Consider the following 25,031-nt stretch of genomic DNA (forward strand, 5'->3'; position numbering starts at 1 on the left):
AGCTATAACTAGATTATTCACTTAAGTCTATTTATGCATGCATAACAGTTACATGACAGTTACATTTAAAGCAATCAAAAAAGAAATAAAATTCACATAAACGTTGCAGGAGGTGCAGTGGTGCAGTGGGTTGGCCCAGGTCCTGCTCTCTGGTGGGTCTGGGGTTCGAGTCCCGCTTGGGGTGCCTTGCGATGGACTGGCGTCCTGTCCTGGGTGTGTCCCCTCCCCCTCCAGCTTTACGCCCTGTGTTGCCGGGTAGGCTCCGGTTCCCCGCGACCCCATATGGGACAAGCGGTTTCAGATGATGTGTGATGAACACTGCAGTGAAGGACAATGACTGGCCCTCTAACCCTATAAAAAGTAGACTGATTTTTTTTTTTTAAAACAACTTGATATTAACATTCGCAATATTATTAAGAGTTCAACCAGTCCCTTATGATTACGTATTAGACACTGTCCTCTTTTGAGTTGATGTCTAGTATAAAGCTTACAGTGAAGCTTATCTTTATTTGTGTATATATAATATCCTATCTGTTTCCTCGCATTACAGCATAATCATGTTTTACTGCACACCTGATAGGATTTAATATTTGCCTTCAGTCACATTCTGATGTGGTGCGTCCGCTGAACACGTCAGCACCGAGACGCAGGGTCCTTGGACACACGAGGCTGTCCTTCAGCACACGACTGTCCCCCAGATGTGGCAGCAACAAAAGTGACCGCCATCATCGCTATGTCTCACAGCCTGGACAAAAATATCCCACATTTTTCATGTGTCCCACTGAAAACCTGTCATTCCATTATTGGTTCTGAGCCTCTGTAGTTTCACACCGTTTTTACCTCATCTGTGTAGTCTAGAGCAATGCAATTAAATACGTGCAATGCCAGAACAACCCATGTGGCTCTTTCCTGAAGGACTTGTGGTGTGTGAGATAAAGAGGCGCCGGAAAACTAGAGGAACGGAGCACTTTCCAGCAAAGTTACTGTGAAAGACCTGGGGAGGGAACTGAGAGAAGCCTTGTTCTCTTTACGAAACCCCTCCTCAAAGGCCTTTTGAAAGTGACATCTGGAAAAACGTGAACTTTACAAGGATTATCAGATACACTTCAGCACTTTCCTCAGATTTTTTTTTTCTCAGCCGTGGTTAACAAATCACTGTCATTTCTACTGTGGATGGGGGGGGGGGGGCAAGCGTCTTGAAAACCATCTACGGTTGATGTGTTATTGCAGGGGGGTTTGTGAGGGAGCATCTCCCAAGCAGGCGGGCTGTTTAATAAAATGCTTGGGAAAGCAGCACTTGGTCCTAACAAACAGAAGATTTCAAATACATACTCCTATATTTTTTACTTTAAATTCTTCAGCTAATTTTTAATCATGAAAAATATGAACCGATAACTGCTGTTTCATACTTCATGGCCATCTCCAAACCAGAACTTATTCTGTTAAGACATGCGAAAAGGTAACTTGCAAACTCGGACAGCCAGCAGCGTAATCTAAGTCACCTTGGTGAATAAGGTGTGCGGGCTGATAACGCTACATGGAGTTCGTTGGAAGTCGCTTTGGAGAAAAGCATCTGCTAAATAAATAAAGGTAGGTAAAGGTTAGGTAGTGCCTTTAGATCCAAAGGTCGCAGGTTCGACCCCCCATCTCCGGTTGTGGTACCCTTGATCGAGGTACTTACCCTAAATTGCTCTACTAAAATTACCCAGCTGTATAAATGAGTAAATAATTGTAACCCTATTACTGTAAGTTGCTTTGGAGAAGAGTGTCAGCTAAATTAATAAATGTAACACCGCAATTTGGTTTGCAGTTTTCCACCATATTGGAGCGACACAGTCCATTGCATAGCTGAAGTGTCGCACGCACAGCTGCATCATTTTCAGATGCATTTCATCCAGAGGTACGACACAGAGTGCATCTACAAACTGACACACCATAAAGAATTTTTAACGTGCAACCAGCTCTGACTCACACCAGCACTACATCATGAATGAACCTTCAGAGCAGAAACTTGAATATATTTTAACCTGTGAGTGGTCCATTCACTCTTAAAGTGGATGTTCATCATAGGTTTGCAGTTAACAGACCTATCCAGAACTGCCGTCTGATTTAACCGTGTTAAAGCAGGTGGGATAGTTGGCTTGCTATCTACAGCAAGAAATATAATTACGATCCATCAATCCTGAGACAGCTAGAAGGTCAAATGACACGCTACCCATGCGTTGCGGTTTTACCAAAACAGCAGTCCCCGCAGAGATTCAGAATCTTTTGTTCTCATCAGCAGTGCCACTGAACTACTAAGTGGTAACTTCAGCTGGTCTTTATTTCCCAGCCTCCAAAAAAGACATAGCATCGCATGTCCAAGTCATCCTCTCTGCTTATTTCTATATTAATTTCCTAACAGATTAAAAGTCATATAAAATAAGCCAAACGGCAAACTTGGGGACACATTAACTATATGCTCACACATTGTCAAGTACATCTCATTAAAATCTAAGATTTTTATTGATGAAGAAGCCCAAGAAGAAAAACGTAAATATTTCTTCTGATTGGCACTTCATACATCATGGGCATGATATCACTTTTAAGTGGTGAACAAAGGTGGCACAGTGGTGCAGAGGGTACTGCTGCTTCATGGTGCCTAGGCTGTATGGGCATAAGTTTGAATCCAGCTCAACCTGTGTGTTGTGTTTGGTCTCCCTGGCTGCACTGGTGTGCCCAGGTTTCCTCCCACAGTCCAAAGACATGCATTTCAGGTTAACTGGTATTTCTAAGGGGAGCGCAGTGGGCTTGGCCAGGTCCTGCTCTCTGGCAGGTCTAGGGTTCGAGTCCTGTTTGGGGTGCCTTGCGACGGACTGGTGTCCCATCCTGGGTGTGTCCCACCCCCCTCCAGCCTTGCGTCCCGTGTTGCTGGATTAGGCTCTGGTTCACCGCAACCCTGCTTGGGACAAGCAGTTTCATACAGTATGTGTGGTACTTTTAAATTGCCCCTAGGCTATACCGTTTGGTGTGTGTGTTTATTGCATGTGTGGCTACCCAGTGATAGCCTGGCATCCCATCCACTGTGTACCCCTCCTAGCCTGGTGCACAGTGATTCCAGCACAGGCTCTGGACCACCACAACCCTGATGAGGACATGCGGTTACTGGAAGTGAGAGGTCAACACACATCAGTCTTTTGCACTGAAAATTACTGGGCAGCCATCAGTGAAGATCACACAGTCCTGATCCATCCGGCATTGAATTCTAAGGTAAAACAAAAGTGTCCACAAAAATTGAAGCACATTCTGGAGAAGGAACATGCTTAAGAGCCAAATACTGATTCCTTTAAAAATTTAAGTACAGCTCATCAGAAATGAGAAAAACACATTTTATAGTTTACTTCAAATTGCAAAGGGTAAAAAGGGAATCTGACTTATCAATGAGATGTTTAATTTTTTATCAACGACAGACAAACTTGGACACTTGTAACTTTTAAAACATAAAAAAGGGCACCCAGGGTTTCACTGTGAGAACATCAGAAAGTTTGTGTAACAGACAGACAACCTCCCTGTCTCATACACACACACAATTTATTCAGATTGAGTCCATGTACCCCCTTCCATGCCCTGCCTCTTGTTATATATATATATATATCTTATTATAGTGAAAAATCACATCGCCTATTCACATCGCTTTCTCAATATCTGGCTTAAGCCACACCGCCGGGCCCTAGTTTTTTAGAAGCAAATTAGGTGGCACATAAAATTATATGTGATCCTCTCTATGTTTCATACAATGAATGGAATAAATATGGACTTTATAATGACTGAATTTACTACAGAAGGCCAGGTACAGCGATGAAGAACCCGAACTTTCAGTGCGAAACCCCCTGGAGCTTTGAAAAAGACACAAAGAAGCCAGTGTTCATCAATGTGTTTACAAAGGCAACTTCTCATAAGTGCCACATGATGACCATAAAATCATAACGATGGGAACTGCGCTGTGAAAGACGCCAACGAGCGCTGAACATTTCGCGCGCGCTCGCCGCTGCCGCAGCTCAACACACACGGTACGGTCGTTAGCGGAAGAGGAGCCTGCGCGCGCCCTCGCGCTACCCCACGCGCGTCCCGCGGTGACGCACCTGCTGTTGAGGAGCTCCAGGAGCTCTCCGGCGTGGTAAAGGTCGTTGCGCGTGACGCGGCTGAAGCGGAAAGAGTTCAGGTTGCAGATGGTGACTGCGGGGAACACCATCACCGGCGTGGTCACCTCGTCCAGCTTGGTGACGTGCGGGTACTCGAGGTAGAACTGTATGCGGTCCACGCACACGCACACGAGGAAGGCGAGCGAGCCCAGGAAAAACAGGAGCCAGAGGCAGCGCTTCACGCAGACCCGCTCGTAGGTGAAGATGTGCGAGATGCCGTGCAGCGTCGACCTGTTCGCGAACACCTCGATGGGAGGCGGCCGGTTCAGCTCGACTTCCTCCGACTCCACTTTAAGATCCATGATCATCGGGACCGATTTGAAATATGAGCGACAACACAACCAAGTTTGCGATTCAGTCTTTTTTGGGGTAATAGTACTAATACTAGGAAATTCACGCCGTCATGCACATAATAATCCTAAGTCCTGAAGCGTCTGTCCGTCGTCTTGCTTGCAGCGAGTCTGGTCAGACACCTTATTATTTTTCTTTTTTTTTTTTTTTTGCAAAAAAAGAAAACGAAAAAAATCCACAGGTAGTCTGTTTTTCGGACTCCAGCTGAGACTAATCGCTGCGCATGCACTCCTTCACGCCATAAGGGAGCCTAAATAACAGCGGGAAACTCACGGCCGGTTTTCCCTGTGTGACGGAGCGAAGCGCGGGGCTGGCGCGCGCCCCGTGCGACAGTCTGCGCCGAAAGCCGCTTCCCGCTCGTGCGCTTCATTCCCGCGGATGCCCACGCGCGGGGTCGCGAGGCGAAAGCGCCCAAGAGCGCGTCACCTGCCGCCCCCCCCCCCCCAACAACCCACACCCACACACTCGCAGCACAACTTATTATAACACGGCGACAAGTGTACACATTTGCCGCAACAAGAATATTATATCCTAAAATGCACTTGCCAGTATGTTAATGTCAGTAAAATAAATATACATTATGACGGCGATGCCAAGAATAAAAACACAGCTGACAGCACAACACTTCTTGAAGTTTAATCTTCAGCCAGCGCGCGGATGCGAAATGCCGACCATTTTCCCTTCATTATTGCCCGATCGACAGAGGATAAGGAAGAGCCCGCGGCGGACCTGCTCAACTCAAGTGGCGAAAAAAGCAGTCTTTCCTGCGGGAGAAACACTTAGTGTAAACACTCGGAGCCGTTCACGCACAATCCGTGGCGTTTCAGCCCTAGCGGTACCGTGAAAATCATGTAAATCCTCGCGTGACGGTGGCCCGGCGACCACAGCTCTCCCGGTCCGCAATTATTAGTAAAAAGCCGTAAATCAAGGCGGTGAGGGGTGGGGGGGTAAAAAGCTGATCATGAAGCGTCTCTACGCACCCAGAACAAATACGTTCGGATCTCGACTAATTTAGTCTCTCAGAAGACAAAAGGCGGTAGTTTTCGTATTATTATTTGTACGTATGTTCAAGAAGAGCCGAGTGCGCGAGGAGCTCCACGGAGCGGCGGTGCGCGGTCCCGCGGCGGATTCGTATGCCGCTGTCGTGCCGACGGTGTCTGCAGGGAGGGCTGCCCTTAGATTCCCATTAGAGCGCGAGCGCGAGCGCGCGTGGTGGGAGGGGACGCCGCACGTGCCAGCCTCTCTTTCCGCACGGCTCTCCCGCAGTGCTGCCTCTTAAAGAGAAGGCGGCTGTCGGGCGCTCGCGGCGGCGCGAGACGTCTGCGGTTTTTATGGACGGACGGCCAGGTCGCGCGCGTGCACGCGCACACACACGCACACACATTCGTTCTCACCCTGTCGAGTGTGGGGCTCCTGCCCATTGAAGCTCAGTCGCGAGGCTGTGCTCGTGCGTGAGTGAGGTGGGCTTCCCCGTGTTTGAGTCACGAACACCACACACACCAGTCAAACAGCCCACCACGAGGCCCCTTTTAGCCTCCATTTGTCATTGCACTGGTGGCAGCAGATGCTACTGGGTTTCTATCTTCTCTGTGATGGCAGCGAACCATCTCGGTTACTGTGGGCCGCCCTGAGCAGCTGTGCTGATCTACGATTAGACATTCTAGCAAACATGAAGAAAATACATCCTGAGCCTCCAGATTCAGTGACGAGGGTCACTTGTAAGCAGCTACGAGAGCGCTGGCTGTGGCGACGTTCATGCGACGCGGTTCATGTTTTACCCAGTTCTGGCTGGGTTCTGCGGTGAGGCTGGGAGAAACTTCAATAATTGCATAAATGCGCTACGTATAATATAGTCCTTGGAGCTCAATCGGACAAGCACCCTATCGCAGAAATTGATTGCATCAGTTGGATAAATGAAATAGAGATTTCCGTGCAACCGGTGCCACCGCTCTTCCTTAGAACTACCTGTACTGTGCTCTGCTCTCGTTGGCCGCTATCCCAGGTTTGTCCCGAGCAATGGCTGCGCACTGCAGTTGTTTCAGAAATAAGCAATGGTCACGCTCACAGATTCATAATGATTATTAATGTACATAGCACAGTATGGACTGGCACATGATATATCCAGCAATGTTCCGGCGTCAAAGTCCACCTCCTGCTATAGTTACCTTGATCAGGATACACACACACACACACATTTTCAGAACCGCTTGTCCCATACGGGGTCACGGGGAGCCGGAGCCTACCCGGCAACACAGGGCGTAAGGCCGGAGGGGGAGGGGACACACTCAGGACGGGACGCCAGTCCGTCGCAAGGCACCCCAAGCGGGACTTGAACCCCAGACCCACCGGAGAGCAGGACCTGGTCCAACCCACTGCGCCACCGCACCCCTCCCATCTTGATCAGAATACTTACCAGTAAAAATTGTCCAGAGCTATAAATGAGAAAAATCATTGCACCTATCTTAGTATGCAAACATCAAGTCAATTCAGAGAAAAGCATGAACTAAATGAACGATCGAAAATGAATTATCTCTCCGAGCCTTAATGTTGATAATCATTTGAGACGCTAATGGGCTGGCACTTGAAACTATGAGATTAGTTGGCAATCCGAGGCAGGTGATACACACTTAGGTACATAATAGACAAGCGATATATATACTTGCATAGTAACTACAAAAAATTTATAAAGGTAAACACCACCTTGGGTTTATGCCGTGCTATGCGTTTGTTCTCTTTTTCGACTGCCCTAAATTTTATCAGACAAAACTGAAGACAAATTCATACATCGCTGCAGCTGGTCCAACATTAGTGGTAACATTAGTCTAATATATTTTTTATTTCAGGCTCTGATTGCCTACAAGTAGGTAACACCACTGAAAATGTTATTTAATATGAAATAATTCAGGCTTTACTAAATAAAACAAAATATTTCTTACTTTGCATTAAATATTCATCGCAGAGCTCCTAAACTCCCAAGGACTGCTCAGTTCCCAGGCTTGTGCAGAGCGCAGGGATTAAGTTAACACTGCCACGACAGAGCAGGCATTATTCCTGAAAAGGTCACGTCCTCGGCAGAACGTTCGCAAACGGGCAGGAACGGGAGGCTTCCCATTTTAACGTTCGTCTTGAAGACTGACGGCGGTGACTCCTTGTGCCTCCCAGGCGAAACCCGGGCTTCTTCTCCGCTCCAGCAAAGCGTACAGTAGTGTGGACGTCACGGTGAACCTCTCATCAGCAGTATGTTTAGTGAAAAGAGGCCGGCAAATACTTGAGTATTTAAAACGATCTTTAGCACACATCAGGAAGAGGGCCATTCTGCTGCCCCTTTGTCTACGCTACATATTTGCAGTACTCGCTGGCTGGCATAGATAACGGCTGGCGAGCGGCCTTGTGCGATCGCATAAATTAAACTGAATGGTGGAGTATACGGCAGAAGCTCGAGCGCATCGCAAGTGTTAAGAGTACGAGGGCGGAATTTCGTGGCAACTAAGCGTACAGAGAGAATCTCCTCAAGGGGGTGCTGCTTCATACAGGGAATGAGGACAAACGCCGCCGCTTCCTTGGCATCTGTCTTTGAACGAGGTCAAGCGCTATGAGGAGGTCTGGCTGCACGGAGGAGTTTGGACAGATGGACCTTTAGCTGAAATGGGCTCCTTCCGGCTGTCTAGCCGCAGGCATTAGCGAAGGCGGGCAGCGCAAGACCGAAGGCCAAATCTGTATGGAGACGTAGAGATAAAGGGCACTGGGCAGATGGGTTTGCCCCCTGGGAGTGGACAGCTGGCTGGAGAAATCAGCCAAGCACAACCAATGCTGGGCTTTGAATCTTGCATGGGGCCATGCCCTCCCTGTACCCACAGTGTCTTTTTCACAGTCAAACAGAAAAAGCCTTCTCATAACAACAGTATTAAATATGCCCCGACCACTTGCAGCATTTACCGTATTCTCGGCTTAGAACTGACAGTTCATTCGTAGTAAGGCTTTTCATTTAGATGCAGACTGATGCGAAGAACTAAAAGTGGAACTTATTACCCGGCTGTTCCTGCCTGAAGTGCACGTACCTGGAGAAACCTTTATATCTCAGCAATGCCTTCTCGTTGCGGTGCAGCTCTGTGATGCTGAGGGAGCTGAGAGCAGATAACAATACGAGTGCCATCTGTTTGGGAAACGTACATAAAAATTGTCATGTAATTAATTTAGCGTATAGCCAGCCAGGGGCATGGTATCCATCTGTAATTAAAATATCTTCATTAAATGGTCTTCATAACCCTTAAGATGGTTTCGGTGTTCAGGCTGAGGAAGGTTTAATTAAACAGCCTTCGGAGAAATGCATCTCATCGCAGATGCTTCAGTTAATACACCCCTGAAGTTGCTGGACAGTTATGTTCGGATGCGAAGAGCAGAACTGAGGCTACGCTTCCTATAAATACTCTCCTCTGTGTTGTCTGCCAATGCGTCATCAGTTCTTTCCTCTGAAACATGATCGCATTGGCCGAGACCTTAATGAAGCACCTTAAATCATTTACCCACACTGCAGCTTTACCTGGTTTGCCCACGAATTGCACGCTAATGTCACTGTATAGCCTCAACTGGATTGCCATTGTCACCACCAAAGCCTTCTACAGCCTACCAGTGTTACTGGAAGAATCATAGAGCTTCCTAATGTCACACTGTAGCCTTAGTGATCATCTCAGTGGTCATTGTCAAGTCATGAGTACAAGCTCTTTTCATCTGAAAAATAACATAGTTGCAGGAAAATTATAATGACTGGAATTAAAATGGGGGTGCTGTGGTACAGTGGTGTAGTGACTTTGTCCAGCTCCTGCTCTCTGGTGTGTGTGGGATTTGAGCCCTGCTTAGGGTGCCTTCTGATAGACGGGCATCCCATCCTGGATGTGTCCCCTCCGGACTTATGCCCTGTGTTACCGGGTTAGGTGCCGGTTTGCCGCGACTGACCCAACTTAGGACAAGCAGCTTCAGCAAGTGCGTGTGAATTAAAATGAAAATAGCAAAATCAAATAATGAAACTGCAAAGAAAAATGTTGTAATTACTGTAACGGGCAGAAATCACCCACATTTGAGTCATGAATTTAACTTGTGTAGCGTGGTGGTCCGAGGTGCTGCATTTAGTTCTAAAGGTTGCTGGTTCAAATCTCCCTTGCTGCTGTAATACCCTTGAGCAAGGTACTCACCCTGACATTCTTCAGTAAAGCTTTCCTAGCTGTATAAATGTTTAAGTACATTAAGAGTATAGGTTGCTTTGAAGAATAGCAATGAACAAATTAATAAATGAAGCTTGCTGATACAATAAGTTAGTTCTAGTGAGGTTTCACAAGTTTTTGGTGCTAAATGAGTATGACAGTGGGGGGTATGGTGGCACAGCAGGTTTGGCCAGGGGATGCTTTGCAGTGGGTCTGAGGTTCAAGTCCTGCTTGGGGTGCCTTGCAACAGACTGGCATCCTGTCCTGGGTGTGTCCCCTCCAGCCTTGCACCCTGCACTGCCACGTAAGACTCTGGCTTGGGACAAGCGGTTTTAGACATTGTGTGAGAGTGTGAGAGTGAGAGAGTATGATGGTTAAGGAGTTTTTTCTTTTGTCACTTCCCATTCTGTTAGGGTGTCTTTGAGGGGGAGCCATATATATCTTGTGCAGCTCCCAGATTTAGAGAAGAAGCAAAAATCCCCCCATATAAACGGAGGACGTGTTGGAGTTATAGTCTCAGGAAGCCTTTTTTGCTCGGATTTGGCTGGAAGCAAAAAGGAAACAGGTATGACGAAATGACTGCTTGCGCACCACAGAGAAGCTGCCAAAAGCTGCAGCTCACTACGTAGTATTAAATGTAAAAATATTGCACTGTTTCTAACGTTGATCTGCTGATCGAGATGTTAATGATGTGCCTCTAAAGCATCATAACACCATTTAGTAAGGGAAATCCTTTCAAATGCAAAAATATCTAATTTATTACACCCAAAATTCGACCCCCTATTCGACGAAAGCCAAGCATAGGGCCGAGGCCGAGAGTAAAACGTAATGTTTCTCAAACGGACAACCCTCGTTGTCCTCGACAACGGTGAACTTAACATCCGAAACGTGAAAGCTCTCGGTTCCGGTTTCTTACAGGAATCGTGCATCGACACTGATCCCTGTTGCGAACACTGATATCACGTCACATCTCTGTTAAGTTTGGCTTTCGAGACTCGTTTAGGTATTCTTAACAATGTAACATCGGAGGAATGTTGATGCTCCATAAAGCAAGAAGCAATAAGGTAAAAGCCATCTATCAAGCACATATTGCAAACCATTCTGCGCACGGAATACGTAAGCCGCGTTTGCCAACCTCACCCAACGTTCCCGAATAACGAAACTGTCCGGATATTAAAAAAAGGGGTGGTCAGGTGGCAAGGGTTGATATCACGGCATCATAGCGGTGCAGACCTTGTGGGATCTGCAGAAATGCATTAAAATCGGAACATGCAAATGAGAAGCTCACAACAATTTATCTCCCCGCCATATTCCTGCCAGCCCCTGGCCTCACCCTCTCCCCAGCCGTCCCTCTGCTGTTTATTTATATTGTTTACCCTTGTTTATTTTATTCATTTATTCAGAAAGCACATTTGTTCAGCCCGTTTGACAGCATAATGCAAAAGGTGCCGAATATAAACACAATGCAAAGTGCCGGAGCAAAGAATAGTTAAATAATAATAACTGCGAATAACAATCTAATGCAAGGGCTCGGGATGATGCAATCCCAGCTAAGCATGAGCTGCGGCGAGAAGAGCCTCGCTAGCGGATGGCGATGGATCTCGGATTACACGATTCTTCACAACTCCTGACACAAATTAAACTAAATAGCAGGTATAATCAGACATGAAGTGAACTGATCCAAGTCACGGACGGACCTCATTGCTGCATGTTTTGCCACCCGGTCTTAAAATCAATTTGGACGCAGAAGTGTTCCATCGATTCCAGGCGGAGCGCTCGGAGCTGCCAAGGGCGAGGAGGGGCTGGCAGAGCACAACACAGGGGTATAAAGGGTTTTATTCTGAATAAATTCATTTCGCCATGAATCAATACCTCCCAGGCCAACCCCTCCTGGGTCAAATTGAATCCTTTCAGAGTTCTGTGATACAAAGGGGATTTAATAAGGGATTTTATCCAGCCCACTGGGCTGAAGTCTCAACAGGAGTAAAGCCAGGAATCCTAAAAGAGCCACCTTTACACACAGTAAAATTGAGTTTCGCACATATATGAAACAATGATGTCATTTTTTTTCAGCCTAATCCCATCGTACAGCGATATTGCATGTGCAGAGTGCCGTACAGTACACGCCCATATATAAATACATATCCATCTATATATATAATACAGTATATATGTGTGCAGTCGGTGAGTATAGCGTTCGCATGGTCTCCTTGTGTTCGCATCAGTCTCTTCCAACAGTCCAAGGACATGGGTCTCGGGTGGATTCGTGGCTCTAAACTGCCAGTGGAGTGTGTGTGTGCCAGTGAATGAGTGTGAGGGTATTTGCCCTCTGATGGCCCGGGTGTACCCTACTCCTAAATTCTGGGATAGGCTCCAGACCACCGTGACACAGCATCGGATAAGTAATTACTCATAACGGCTGGACAGATAGATGCAAGAAATACGTATATACCGTACGCGCGTGCCGTGTGCTTCTACAAAATTAATGCAGGTTTAAATATATCACATTCATATGGTAATGTAAGCTTCCTAGCTGTGGATATGAGATGAGGCTGGAAAAATTAACAGCATTGTTTTATGCAGACAGTACCAAAAAAAAGAAAAAGGAAGAAGCCCCAACTACAATTGCGCAGATAAGGCTTGTGGCTGCTATTAAACCGTAAATGAGCTGAGAAATGTAATCAGTGGACTGTGGCTCTGGGACCTTTCTGCATGAGCTAAAGAGACCGGGACTGGAAGCAGAGCTATAATCCGAACGCTCCTCTGAGTAACACCAGGGCCGCATCGCAGCAGCGCTGAAGTCACACTGCTGCAATGCTTGCTCCCGCACTTTCTCGCACGTATGTTCCTGTTCCGTCTTCTCATGCTTTTAATTATTTACTACCGTCTTTCAAGAAGCCAGAGCGAGAGTCGCTGTTGTATTGGACAGCAATGTATTTGGACCTCTGAGCAACCCAATTAACCTTGCTACCCTGGAATCTCCAAGCACTTAAATGCCACTAGAATAAAGGTCAATGCCAAATAAATAAATATTTACAGAATTTGTTAAGCACATTTTTTCTTTAATCCGCACATATTTTAGACAAAATAAATCACAGTAGCCATGGTATTTGGCACTTCTCGCATTTTCTTTCTACCCTAACATACATTAAGAGTTCTGGTTTAAATTATGTGAAGCCTGTAGAGATGGTCATTATTCCTGTATAAAATATTAAACTGTTTTAAAATGTTAAATGTTAAGTTTATGAAATCAATAAATGACTTTGATTTACACCCCTGATTTTACTTACCTACTACTACTTGGGTGTCACTTATTTTTACACCTGCACTACTTCAGTGTTTGTACTACACACACGATTTCCTCTAAAGCAACATATGGAACTGGTCTTTACACACCTATTACGTCACATGAGAAAGACTGATTCTCATTAAATAACCATTTTCTAGTAAAACTAAGGGGTTCACATACTTTCAAGCAGACCTGTATACAAATTAAAAAAATATATATATATATACATATATTTCCATATGCTCCTAATGTACAGGGGTTTTCATATGTTTTCATTGCATTTCCGTATGACTTCTACTGAGATATGCACTTTGGCTAAGAAAGTTCTCCAGAATCTACACCTAAGGCATAGCTCTTTCACGGCAGTAATATTAAAAGGCATTGACCTGATTTATTTTACTTCCTGGAAAGGATTGTAAGTATGAATAATTGACACAGTAATGGGAATGACACAATGTGCAGTTATCTATTTTGTGTGCCAGCTGGCTTTTGTTCAAACTCCACAAGGGTTGTTTTATCCAGACCTGTGACGCTATGTGTGCACTTTATATCCGGCAAATAATGAGGGCTGGTAGTATTACCAGAATGGTAAGTTTTTAAAAATCCAGACATACCGTGCTCCGTTGGTGAGCACTGGACTCTTTAATGGGGGCTGTCTCTAAGGCCATTCTGCACCGGGAGACAAGGGAAAGCATGGTCTTCGCTGCGATTTGCTGGAAAAGCAATATTCTGAAGATGCGCTCCTATCTACATTCCCACCAGCAGTGCAGCGAGACACTGATGGATCTGCGAACAGCTTCCATCCTCGTGTCCTTTCCTCTGTCGCAACAGATCGGACAGAGATAGATGAATACCCTTCCCTCGTATCAATCAGAAGGTTCAGGCTGTGAAAGTTCCCCTATCTTCCGGAGGCTCACATCCATTCTAAGCGCCATCCCGCGCCGCTCGCGCATCCCCTCCTTTACAACCTTCCTGAGGACACGAAAGACGAGGTATTGATTGCTCTAAAAATGGTTAAGTGCTCTTACAGGTTGCGGGCAGCCCTCTGGACCCCGTGCGGCAGGTGCTACGGCACACACTGGAGTTCGGGTGGATGGAGGCGAATCAGAAGGCTTCCTTAGCGGTCACCTTCTTTGTGATTCTGTTGAACGGTTGGAATTAGTAACTCTTTCAGGACCTGGAAACACATCTTTACTCTCAAATGAAGAGAATTCTTTCTTGTCCCAGGGTTCCACATACACCCAAGTTATTGGAGTATTTATACAGGACACACAGTCAGTGGAAACAGAAATGAGCCTTCTAAGCAAAGTGTAGGGTAGCAGTTGGAGCTGCTTTGTTTAGACCCAAAGGTTGCAGGTTCAAATCCCACCTCAAGCTGTAGTACCTTTGAGCAGGGTACTTCACCTCAATTATGCCACTGAAAAATGATCCAGCTGTATAAATGGGTAAGTAATTGTGGGTAGATTAACACTGAAAGCTCTTTCGTAGAAAAGTGTCAAGGAATTGAATGAATGTAGTGGACTTTAAGACACCAGGGGGACAGGATGGTGTGGCAGGTTCAGCCAGTGCCTGCTGTGTGGTGGGTCTGGGGTTTGAGTCCTGCTTGGGGTGCCTTCCAATGGAGTGGTATCCAGTTGCAAGGTATGTCCCCTCCCCCTTCTGCCAGGTTAAGCACCAGCTCACCACAACACCACTCAGGAAAAGTGTTTGCTGACAATTGATTGATCGATAGATTGATAGATGGATGGATGTTCTTTGAGAGAACACACACACACATTTTCTGAACCGCTTGTCCCATACGGGGTCGCGGGGGACCGGAGCCTAACCCGGCAACTCAGGGCATAAGGCTGGAGGGGGAGGGGACACACCCAGGACGGGATGCCAGTCCATCGCAAGGCACCCCAAGCGGGACTCGAACCCCAGACCCACCAGAGAGCAGGACCCGGTCCAACCCACTGCACCACCACGCCCCCTCTTTGAGAGAACAGAACCTGTATAATGTGCCTGCATTTAAAAAAAATTAAAATGTAACAGCATGAACTCCAGTGTATCTCATTGCAAATATAACTCCAAGCATGAATTCGGTTATTTCAGCATACACTGATTTATTTTCGTTAGATACCTGTGTGCCTCGCGATGAAGAACTCTACTTGTTCTTTTTATAACTCACTCATTTGAGACATCAGTGCCTCGGTTTAACACATCCACGAGACACAAATAGATACGGGCCCTGGAACGGGACAACATCTTTTTATCATCGCAATCCATCTATCGCGCTTGATTAAAACGGGGGAAGGGGCTAGACTGTGTGATCACCACCAAACAGAGAATAGAGATTTGCTCCTCGCCACAGTGTCTCCCGTGACGCACACTGGCCTAAATTATTCATCTTTCTTGCGGAAGAGATACAGTTATAATCCTCAACGTTAAAGACTTTTCGCTTCGGCGATAATTTAAAAATTCTGTGTGAACAGCAGTAACAGAAAGGTTCAGACGTAGCGGGCCATTAGCCAGCGGTAGCAGTAGTTCTGCCACATTAACAGAGGAAGCACACATTTGCATGTCTTCAGGGAAACCTTCCACTGCCCCCAAATTTGATGATCCATTGCTTTCGAGATCGAGAGGCTATTTCCCAAAACCACTGGAGCATTAGCATGATTGTAATTTGCTTCCTTGGGGTCATTTTGAAATTTCTTAATGTTCAAAAAATGTTAATGATGCTTACTACAATCATCATAATTCTGTAATGGTTTTAGGAAAATGCCCGCAGGATCACCGAGTTTCAGTTGCCAAAACTAAAATTGTTTTATAGTTGCTTTTGAATTACTAATTTCCACTTGAAACATCAGGTGGAATGACTTATTGTTTCATTAGTGACTGTAGTCGCGCCATGGAGCTCCTGCGGCTGAGCTAAATCTGGCACATGTTGAGGAGCTCAAGGACCACAGTTGCCACTCCTGGTCCGGACAGGGAAGCGGCACAGATATTACCGCTTAAAATGATCAAATTAAGATTTTTATAAGTAGTCAAACTCTTTTACGGAGTTTGTGAGAGTACTTACGCAGTTATAATAGTGACACCTATCCACTTGTGCAGATTTTAATCAGCTATTGGTCTGAAAGCGTAAAAGAAGCAAAGACTTTTTATACTGGTATGTATGTACACTGAAATTACTAGATGAAAAATAAACAAGTGTGGTTTTTCTGATTTTTTCTGTGTGTGTGTGTGTTGGTAGTTCTGCCTCTCAGTAAATGCCGTATTGGTGCAAAATACCTGATAAAGTGGTAAATAAAATTGGCCAAGTCCAGCTTTTTCCAGCGTAGCAAGGGCCCTTAAGGTGTTATAATTAAAGCAAGAAGAAAATCCGCAGTTCAAGCCCTTACTTTACTGGGTTACCAGGGTGGGATTTGAATGCGATGCGACAAATTGCGCCACCTAGTGGCCAAATGTATGAACTACATCGTATAATTGTGGCATCTCATAGGAACGAGCGGTTGGCGAAAGTGAAAGAGCGACGGTTTCACCTTGTTACACCAGTTCAAATAAAAAATACACCAGGCACAGGGCTAGGGTGAATAAAATGAGGGTTCTAAATAAAAAAAAGCTTCACTTAAAATAACGTAAAAGGGAGGATAACTGAAAAAAACGTTTAAAAACTAAATTAAAGAAGTTCCAAATATATAAGATATTGACCAGCCGAAAATATAGGTGAAAGGTTGGTTTAAGAAATGAGTTAAAGACATGTCTTCGTTGAGTCCATTTGGTTGTACTCTGTTAAAGTGAATGTACCACGTTTCCTCTAGGATCATGTCATGTGTGTCTCAGATAATGAATTACTTGATTTCTTTCTCTCACCTAGTCCATGTATGACAGTATGTTGTCCGTTACTGTGTTGGAAAAATAAACTAAGTTGAAGACTACTGTACTGAAAAAAAACGTTTTTCTAGAAGATTTAGAAACTTTTGAGTAATCATCATGGGTAAACTTTTACACAGCTACTCGTGTAACGTATAGGCTACTGGTCCATGGGAGATTGTGACACATCGACTGCGCTCAGGGATCACGTGTCTGCATCCAGGTCTCTCCTGTCGATGTAATACACTTGGTTGGTAATTACCATGGCTGAGGGTATTACAGTAGGAGATAAGATTCGAACCTGAAGCATGAGGCCAGGGCTATCTACCGCTACACCACCTGCTGCCCGCACTAAAATTAAGAGGGAACAATAAATAAATAAGCACACATTCAGAGGCAGGTGAGGAGAATTTGGGCAGTAGGCTATGGGTTCAGCACCAGTCGGTTAGAGCATCTCGATGCTGCCGGGACACATGATGAGACCAGGTTGCGACCCCTGGAGCAGCGCAGCTGGACCTGCTGTGCGTTGCTCTGCTGGAGGAGGAAGGACGGCGGGTCCAGGGTGCGAGTGAGAGTGTGCGATCGCTGTGCACGACTTTACTGCCTTGTTTAGTCCCTTAGGTCACGAGGATCGGAGTCGCTGCTGTGGGACACCGGCGCTCCCAGCTGGGGCCGGTGTGAGGAACACAGATTGATCTACCATTATGATAAAATTGCACCATCAGGTGCTCGTTGAAAAAAATAAACATTTCAGCGTAGGACTAATGTTATTCTGTGTCCGAAAAAAAGAAAAAACAGAAAACAGCAGGGGGTTTGCCACCTTGATCCAACTGCAGCCTCCTCGCTTCGTCATTCACGTTGAATTTGCGCTCATTACGGGACGCAGTGGAGCAAAACGCATGTGAAAGTCCCGCAAAGTCGCGAATAATTTGCGGGCGCCACGAAAATGTATCCACGCGTCCATCTCTCTGTAGGAACTAATGAATCTAAAGGATATTTCATATTCATCATAGAATCAACATTCCATCGTCTTACAGAAGTGGATTTACGGCTGAGATTTTCCATAGCAGTTTAAAATCACGAGCGCAGCTTGGGAGACGGTAAAACAAGAGTGAAACGTGACTTTAAAGACATGATAATTACTCAAGTGAAAAAAAAAACATGTGCGAAGGAGGAATGCAGACTTGCACAAGTTTTCACAATTGAAACAAGGTTATTAGGAGAATTATATAATGAACGGAAGGAACCGCCGAATAATTCCAAAGCTGAATCTCTTACAGATGGCAATACACTGTAAAATAACAACACAATGTATGCGCTTGTGCGTCTTCTAATTAAATAACGGTAAATTGTGGGAAATAGGGACGCTGATTACGCGCATGCGCAGTGCAGATCCCCCCCCACCCCGATTGTGACATGCAGTGGCCAAAGATGGCGGCGCTGAGAAGCACGCTCGTCCGTTTCCGCGAAAGGGCACGAGCTCTGAGCCTGCTGCAGTCCAGGGGAATGCGCGAGTCCCGTCCGGCCGCGAGGCGATACGTGGCGGGCACGCCGAGGACAGGTGAGCCCCGTAGGGGTGGAGGCGCGTGTCGCCGCTCGCTCTGACTGTGAGCGGCGCGTGCAGCCCTGCCCGTGCCGTGGCGTGGAGGTCAGGGGTTCTGCGCGCGCACCCCTTGGTCTGTCCGTTGATATAAATTTTTAAAAACTAAAGGAAATAAACAGAAACTGCGGGACGTTGGTGGGCAGGCGGACTGTGCCAAAGACCGTACTTCTGTTTCCTTTGTTTTTCCGGCTCGGTCAAATTGCGTGTTTGCAACATTCGTATTTGCGTTTGTTTGTACTAGAGGTACCTCGGGGGTGTACATTGTTGCGTAACAACTGCAGAAAGCGGTACATAAAGAGAGTTACAAGTTGGGAATTCTGTCATTTTGCGTCGGGCTCATGATTAAGATGTCGTCGGGAGAAGGACACGGTGACCCTGTGTGTCTTGTAGTGACCCACCTAGACCTGTAGCGCAGTGCTTACTGGAAAACGTTTAGTTTTTGTCCAGGTTTCAACAACACTCAATTTATAGGACATTTATTATATACAGTTACATAACTTTACCATCCATATATGCAGGAGTGATTCAGGGTTTAGTCCCTGTATCAGAGATGTATTACCTGGATCAAGGATTTGAACCACAGCGTTAACCACCTGCTGGCCCATTTCTGCAAGAGACTGAGAGTTACTTATTATATTTTTATGCATTATTTATATTAATACTTGTCATGTATCGATTGTATTATTTTCTCATTTTTTCATCTAGAGCTTCAGTTTAAACTAGATGAGCGGACAGCGCATAGCAGCTTGGACCTGTTCAAGAAGGACACCGGAGTCATCTACCGCATTCTTGGCTTGGACCCGAGCCTGGTCATGGACAACCCCGAGCGGTTCCGGGACTGGGCTGTGGTCTTCGGCGACTGCCAAGTCATGAGCGGGCGCCACTACTGGGAGGTGACCGTGCGCAAGTCGGAGGAGTTCCGGGTGGGTGCGGCGGAGGCGGGGATGCCGCGCGACGAGTGTATCGGCACCAACAGCTGCTCTTGGGTGTTCGCCTACACCCAGCGCAAGTGGTACGCCATGACCAGCAACAAGATGGTGCCCTTGTCAGGTGTGGGAAAGCCGGACCGCGTGGGCCTGCTTCTGGACTGTGAGGCGGGTCTGCTGGGCTTGGTCGATGTTCAAAAGCCCAGGGTTATCCACTCCATCAAGGCTTCGTTTAGGGCTTCTCTTTGCCCCGCGTTCGCACTCTGGGATGGGGAATTGCTCACACACTCCAGCCTGGAGGTTCCGGAGGGCCTGGATTGAAGACGTGGTGCTACCGGGGAACTACATGAGGAACAACAGCCAGCTGGGGAAGGGCAGCCTTGTTCTTACAGGACTCGGGAAGGGATGGGAGGATGATGTTCATTGAATCACCTTTTCCGTCATGTACAAATGGATAAAGCGGTGCCATTACAGTGTTACAACACCCCACAAAGTGCTCTTCACTTCCACATTTAACAGGGTATGCTTTGGGAGAGAAACACACTGGTCCAGGGTGAAGTGGAGCTCAGGCACACAGGAAGGTTCTTCAGGTTTCTTATTTCACTCAGCTGTTTAACAGCCCCAGAAGTATCTGACATATTGTCACCGCAGTCAATGGAACAAACCAACCCAGAACATGTTAAGGTCCCCTGCAAGAAGCTACTTTCATGTTAATGGTTGGAAATCGCCTTGGAGGGGATGGGTGATTGTATTGTCAAATCAAAATGAAACATTGTGAAAAAGTATATGGGTGCAATTAAAACAACTTGAGAAGAAACTTTGTGTGGTCTTTATTCACACATCATCTATTTTCCCCGCAGTTATAAAATGTCAACTGACCAGAAATATTCAAAGAATAAATTCCGAGAGTTGCACTTATACTGCTAGTAAAATGTTAGGCAGCTGATTAAGCTATTGCTGTTCTTAGACAAGATATTGTATATATTAATTCCTTGTTGTATAGTTCTTTTGTTATTATTTTCTTGCTCCTGCCTAAATAAAAAGTCGGAATTACTGTTGAGGCTTGCACGATGGCGAGTTGGAATTTCAGCTGCCCGGCCTTGCCATGACCATTTCTCTTAATCGGGTACTTAATGAAATACTCTAAACAATTTTTAAATAAAACAACTCTTAATATGTGAGGTTGGCTTCTCCTGAGAGGTGTTCATCAAGGGGAGGTAAGCACTAAAAAGATTAATTTATACAATAAATCCATGAATATCAGCTGGAGTTCTACATCAAAGTCTGACATGTAGCCTTCTTTAAAGAGGTTGTGTCTCATTTAAACGTGTTTTGTTCTCCCATTTTTTGTTTTGTTGACATCTGCCTTGGAGCGTCTTTAAGGTTCCCCTAACTTGCTGGTGGTGAGACAGTTTGTAACTGGTTAATGATTTATTTATTAAACCTTTTATTATTTAAAACTGACTAAACAAGCTTGCTGGAGATGGGACCCATTAGCTAGGATTTATCTGTTTAATAATGCTGAAGATGTTCTGTCCTGAAGCCTCAAGGGGGAGGAGCGGGGATGCACAGCTCCACCAAGCCACACCAAATCCCCAGACCCTGTGTGATATAGAAGCAGTCAATAGACCCTTTCTGAGTTTATTAAAACCTTCATCTCAGCTTACTCTATCCAGTTCTCCATCCTCCTCCCATCCCCCGTTTCCTTGCTCCGAAAGCCGTGGAGATGCGGTGCTATATAAGGGTGGACAGAGGAAGCGAGGGCTGTTTGACTCAACTAGGTGAACCCGTCACGCTGGTCTTGCACCTGCACATCTGGAGATACCATTCAGCTCCATCCCAGGTCATGGAGACCAAGTTGTGTTATGCTCTTCTGGCTCTGGTTCTGTCCGTAGCTGGCGTGAGCCATGCTCTTCTTGAAGAAGGACCTCTTGAATTTCACGAAGAGCAAAGTATGCCGAAGGAAGGGCTCATGGATGAGCTGAGAGAGGAACTGGTAAGACTAATCTTTCTACAGAAATGATCTTGGTCAGTTGGTAGTGTAGTGGTTAGAGCTGTTACCTAAGGATCTGAAGGTTGTAGGTCGGGATCTCACTTCTGATTGTAGTACCCTTGAGCAAGGTCCTTACCATGAATTGCTCCACTAAAAAAAATTGCCTATCTCTATGAATGGGTGAATAATTGGTTGTAATAACCTTGATGTTGCAAGTTGCTCTGGAGAAAAGCATCAGCTAAATGAAGGAAGGTAATGTTGCATGCTCTTGAATCCATATTGATTTTTTACCTGCGTTGAGCCTTTTGTAATGTGTGCTTACTCTATTTGCAACACGAGTGCGATCGACTCTTCCTTTTGAGCTGATTACTCTTACAAAGACACGGCCACCCTGGAAATACAAACTTTGTAGGGACGGCGTGACCTTACCATGTCTGTTGGTGGTAAACATTGGAAGAGGAGAATTTCTGTTCATTTTTGCATTTATTCCAAAGCATGAACAGCACAGTAACACGAAGCCGGTTATCAATTAGGACTTTGAGGATCCAGTTAATTCCGATGTGAATGAGCATCTCCTGGCTCTCAAGCTTCAGAATCTCTTCCAAAGGTCCCGGAGATACAGACCTTTCCTCTACCAGCCTCAGAGGTCAGTGGTGCGTGAACCAGACACGTGGCGCAAGCGGTGTAGTAACTAGATGAAGTTTCTCAAATTGTTCATGTGTCTGACTTCACCTTCATCCTTCTTCCCCTTCCTAGGTTTGGCCGTGAGGCCAGGGGTGGCTTGAAGCCTCAGTTTTGGAGGATGATGACCCCGCAGAGGTTCGGAAGAAAGTAGCTCAGTTTTTCAGTTGTGTGAAACCCTTCGGTCCCATTTTACAGTGTTTCACCCAGATTTACTTGTCATTACACTTATCCCACAACATCTGATTGCTGATATACTGACAAGAAAAAATGCTGAGATTAAAAAAGCAAATTAGGTCCCTTCAGATTTAGATTTCTTTTTCCACGGCTGCTTTATTCTACTTCTGTGTGTCAATAAAGCTTCTCGTTCATTCTCCAGTATTGCACTGCATATTTTAGGTGTTGGATTCTTTCTGTTTTCTTAAGGTTTGTAACACTTTTTTATTGAAATGAGAGGATTCAGCATTATGACCTTGTGATGATATGAAAGATTTTATTTTAAAAAGCAATGACAGCAAATTACTAATTCATGAAGGCTTTTCGGATTTAATCCAACCTGAAGACCTTGGTGCAAGAGGAGGTATTAAGGTACAGAACACTTCCATCTGACACTAGTTTAGTGTGGGAACGTCATGTTGGAGATCGTTGGTGCAGATGCACTGCAGAAAGCTGAGATGGCTTTCTGTTCGTGCCTCCGATGCAATCACTGGACTGAAGTTGATCGATCTGAATGAAGAAGACACGGATAAATGATGAAGAACAAGCTGTCGCCTTCCAGAACCTCATCAGTGAGGAGTTCTCAGATGTTATCCAGTATCTGCCAGGTTGAGCACAGATGCTCAGCAGAGAAACATCTGCTGCACTTACACAAGCACATTTGTCATTCGACCACCGGACAGTGACCCTGTAATGGCAGTAATTTAAAGCATGTGGTCCATACAGTAAACGAATGCTCACTTATTACACACATTCAGTGTTCACCTTGGTAGGGGATCAATTCCTCATCGATGGCATCAGCTGTGGCCTATTGACACTATCGGGAAAGTCTCTATGATTATATGGTCATCTATCATGACTGCTTTTCTTAGGGCTGCAGCTGTACGTGTTCTGGAGAAACAGTATTCCCTCACAGCAGTTCTTTGGAAAGATATCCTACATGATGGTACTGCTGTCTCTTTGAAATTTACTTTTATACGCAGCAAATTTGGGATGGCAAGGATTTTGATGCGTGGAACATGAATTTATATAAAATTGACCCAGTCATGTTTTCCTTTTCTAAAATTCGGCTGGAATCTTTCCTGGCTGTGTGACATCTGTCCGGGAGCCTCAAACAGCAGGAGCACAGCCTTGATGACAAACAGATAAAAATATGTATTAAATGTAACGGACACCACATGAGGGTGCTGTGAACTTGTGTTTCCCCCCACTTCCAGCAGGTAGTGGGTGGGATATGCAGCCTTTTTTATAATGTAAGAATGGGTAAGCCTTCACTCCTACATCCTTTTACAGCAGCAAACATGGTTAGTGAAGCATGTGGATATTTTTGAAGGTTACATGGAATTCTGTTTCAAGGAAAAAATGCATCACAAATCGGAAGTAAATTTGTCCTGCCACAAGGGTAACTACTCCATTTAGATAGATAGATAGGTAGATAGATAGATAGATAGATAGATAGATAGATATGTATATTATGTGTTTCTATTATAGGAAACCAGAGGTGACACAGAAGGTCTTGTTTTATTGTGGGAGTCCAAGCACTTTCAAACATAGATATTTTTCCTACCTCCTCAGCTAAGAGTCAAGGAGTGACTATAAACTCAGGTCTTTCTTTCTCTCAGCACATCAAAGCCACAACCGAGACCTGCAAATACATCCTGCATAAGATCTGCAGGATCCATTCTTATCTCACAATTGACTCTGCCCAACTACTGATCCAGACCATGGTGACATTGCGTCTGGACTACTGCAACTCTCTCTTTTGTGGCCTTTCCGCTACTGTTATCAAACCTCTGCTGCTGATACAGAATGCTGCTGCATGAGTTGTGTTTGACTTGCCGAAGCATTCGCATGTATCCCCTCTACTCGTTTCTCTGCATTGGCTTCCTATAGCTGCCCGGATAAAATTTAAGAGCCTGGTTATTGTCTACAAATGCATCAATAGAGCTGCTCCCAGCTATTTACAAGACTTGATCAACCGCTACACCCTAACCAGACCCCTTCGCTCGTCTACTTCTGTTCGCTCGGTGGTCCCGCGCATGAAAGGTAAAGCTCGGAGGTTCTCGGTTCTGGCTCCGTTGTGGTGGAATGACCACCCACTCTCACTCAGAACTGCAGAAACTCTGTCTACATTCAAGAAGGGTCTGAAAAATCACCTTTTCCAAATTCATTTTGCCCATGAGCTCTCAAGCGCACGTATGGTGTAAATGTTCATGCACCGTAACTTTATAATCATGGCCAGATAAGCCTTTACACAGCCGTTGCTCCTGTATTATATGTAAATGTTTGAGTAACTTAAAAAAAAAATTGTATGAAGGTGATCAGGATTAGTCTATCCTGAGTTTTGCACAATTACTCATGCAATGAACATCGGTGTACAAAGTGGGAAGAAACCAACTAGGTTTACTTAAGAATCACATGTCTGCAACTATCTCTTTCTCCTAATGTAATGCACAAATTTTATTGCCTCTGAGATGTACGTCACTTTGTAGAAAAGCGTCTGCTAAACGAATAAATGTAAATGTAAATGTAAACATCTAACTGGCGCACCTTTGTGTGCTTTTCCGTGTAGAAATGCCACGGCCGCAGCATACAAGCACATAGATGACTGCACCAGCTACAACGGACTGGTAGAACATCTGCAACAGCAACCTGTGTGCTCCAGAGGACCTGAGCCATCATCGGTCACTGAAGTCAGTCAATCCATCGACCTGAATTCCACATCTATCGCTTTAGCC

At 45.5% G+C, this 25,031-nt stretch overlaps 2 protein-coding genes across 2 annotated transcripts in view; one reads left to right on the forward strand and one right to left on the reverse strand.

Moving 5' to 3' along the window:
- Window positions 1-4,863, reverse strand: part of LOC108930446 (acid-sensing ion channel 1-like) — a 28,294-nt gene extending 23,431 nt beyond the window's left edge. The window contains exon 1 of the mRNA XM_018745685.1: window positions 4,122-4,863. Within this exon, the coding sequence (XP_018601201.1) occupies window positions 4,122-4,489 (368 nt within the window). The 5' untranslated portion in view covers window positions 4,490-4,863. The remainder of the gene's footprint in view (window positions 1-4,121) is intronic.
- A 13,393-nt stretch (window positions 4,864-18,256) lies between these two features.
- Window positions 18,257-20,210, forward strand: spryd4 (SPRY domain containing 4). The gene is made up of 2 exons (XM_029256171.1): window positions 18,257-18,435; window positions 19,183-20,210. Exons 1-2 carry the CDS (start codon window positions 18,291-18,293, stop codon window positions 19,722-19,724), a joined length of 687 nt encoding a protein of 228 aa, XP_029112004.1. The 5' UTR covers window positions 18,257-18,290; the 3' UTR covers window positions 19,725-20,210.
- The last annotated feature ends 4,821 nt before the right edge of the window (window positions 20,211-25,031 follow it).

Source organism: Scleropages formosus, chromosome 1, assembly GCF_900964775.1.
Source record: "Scleropages formosus chromosome 1, fSclFor1.1, whole genome shotgun sequence".
NCBI lineage: Eukaryota > Metazoa > Chordata > Actinopteri > Osteoglossiformes > Osteoglossidae > Scleropages > Scleropages formosus.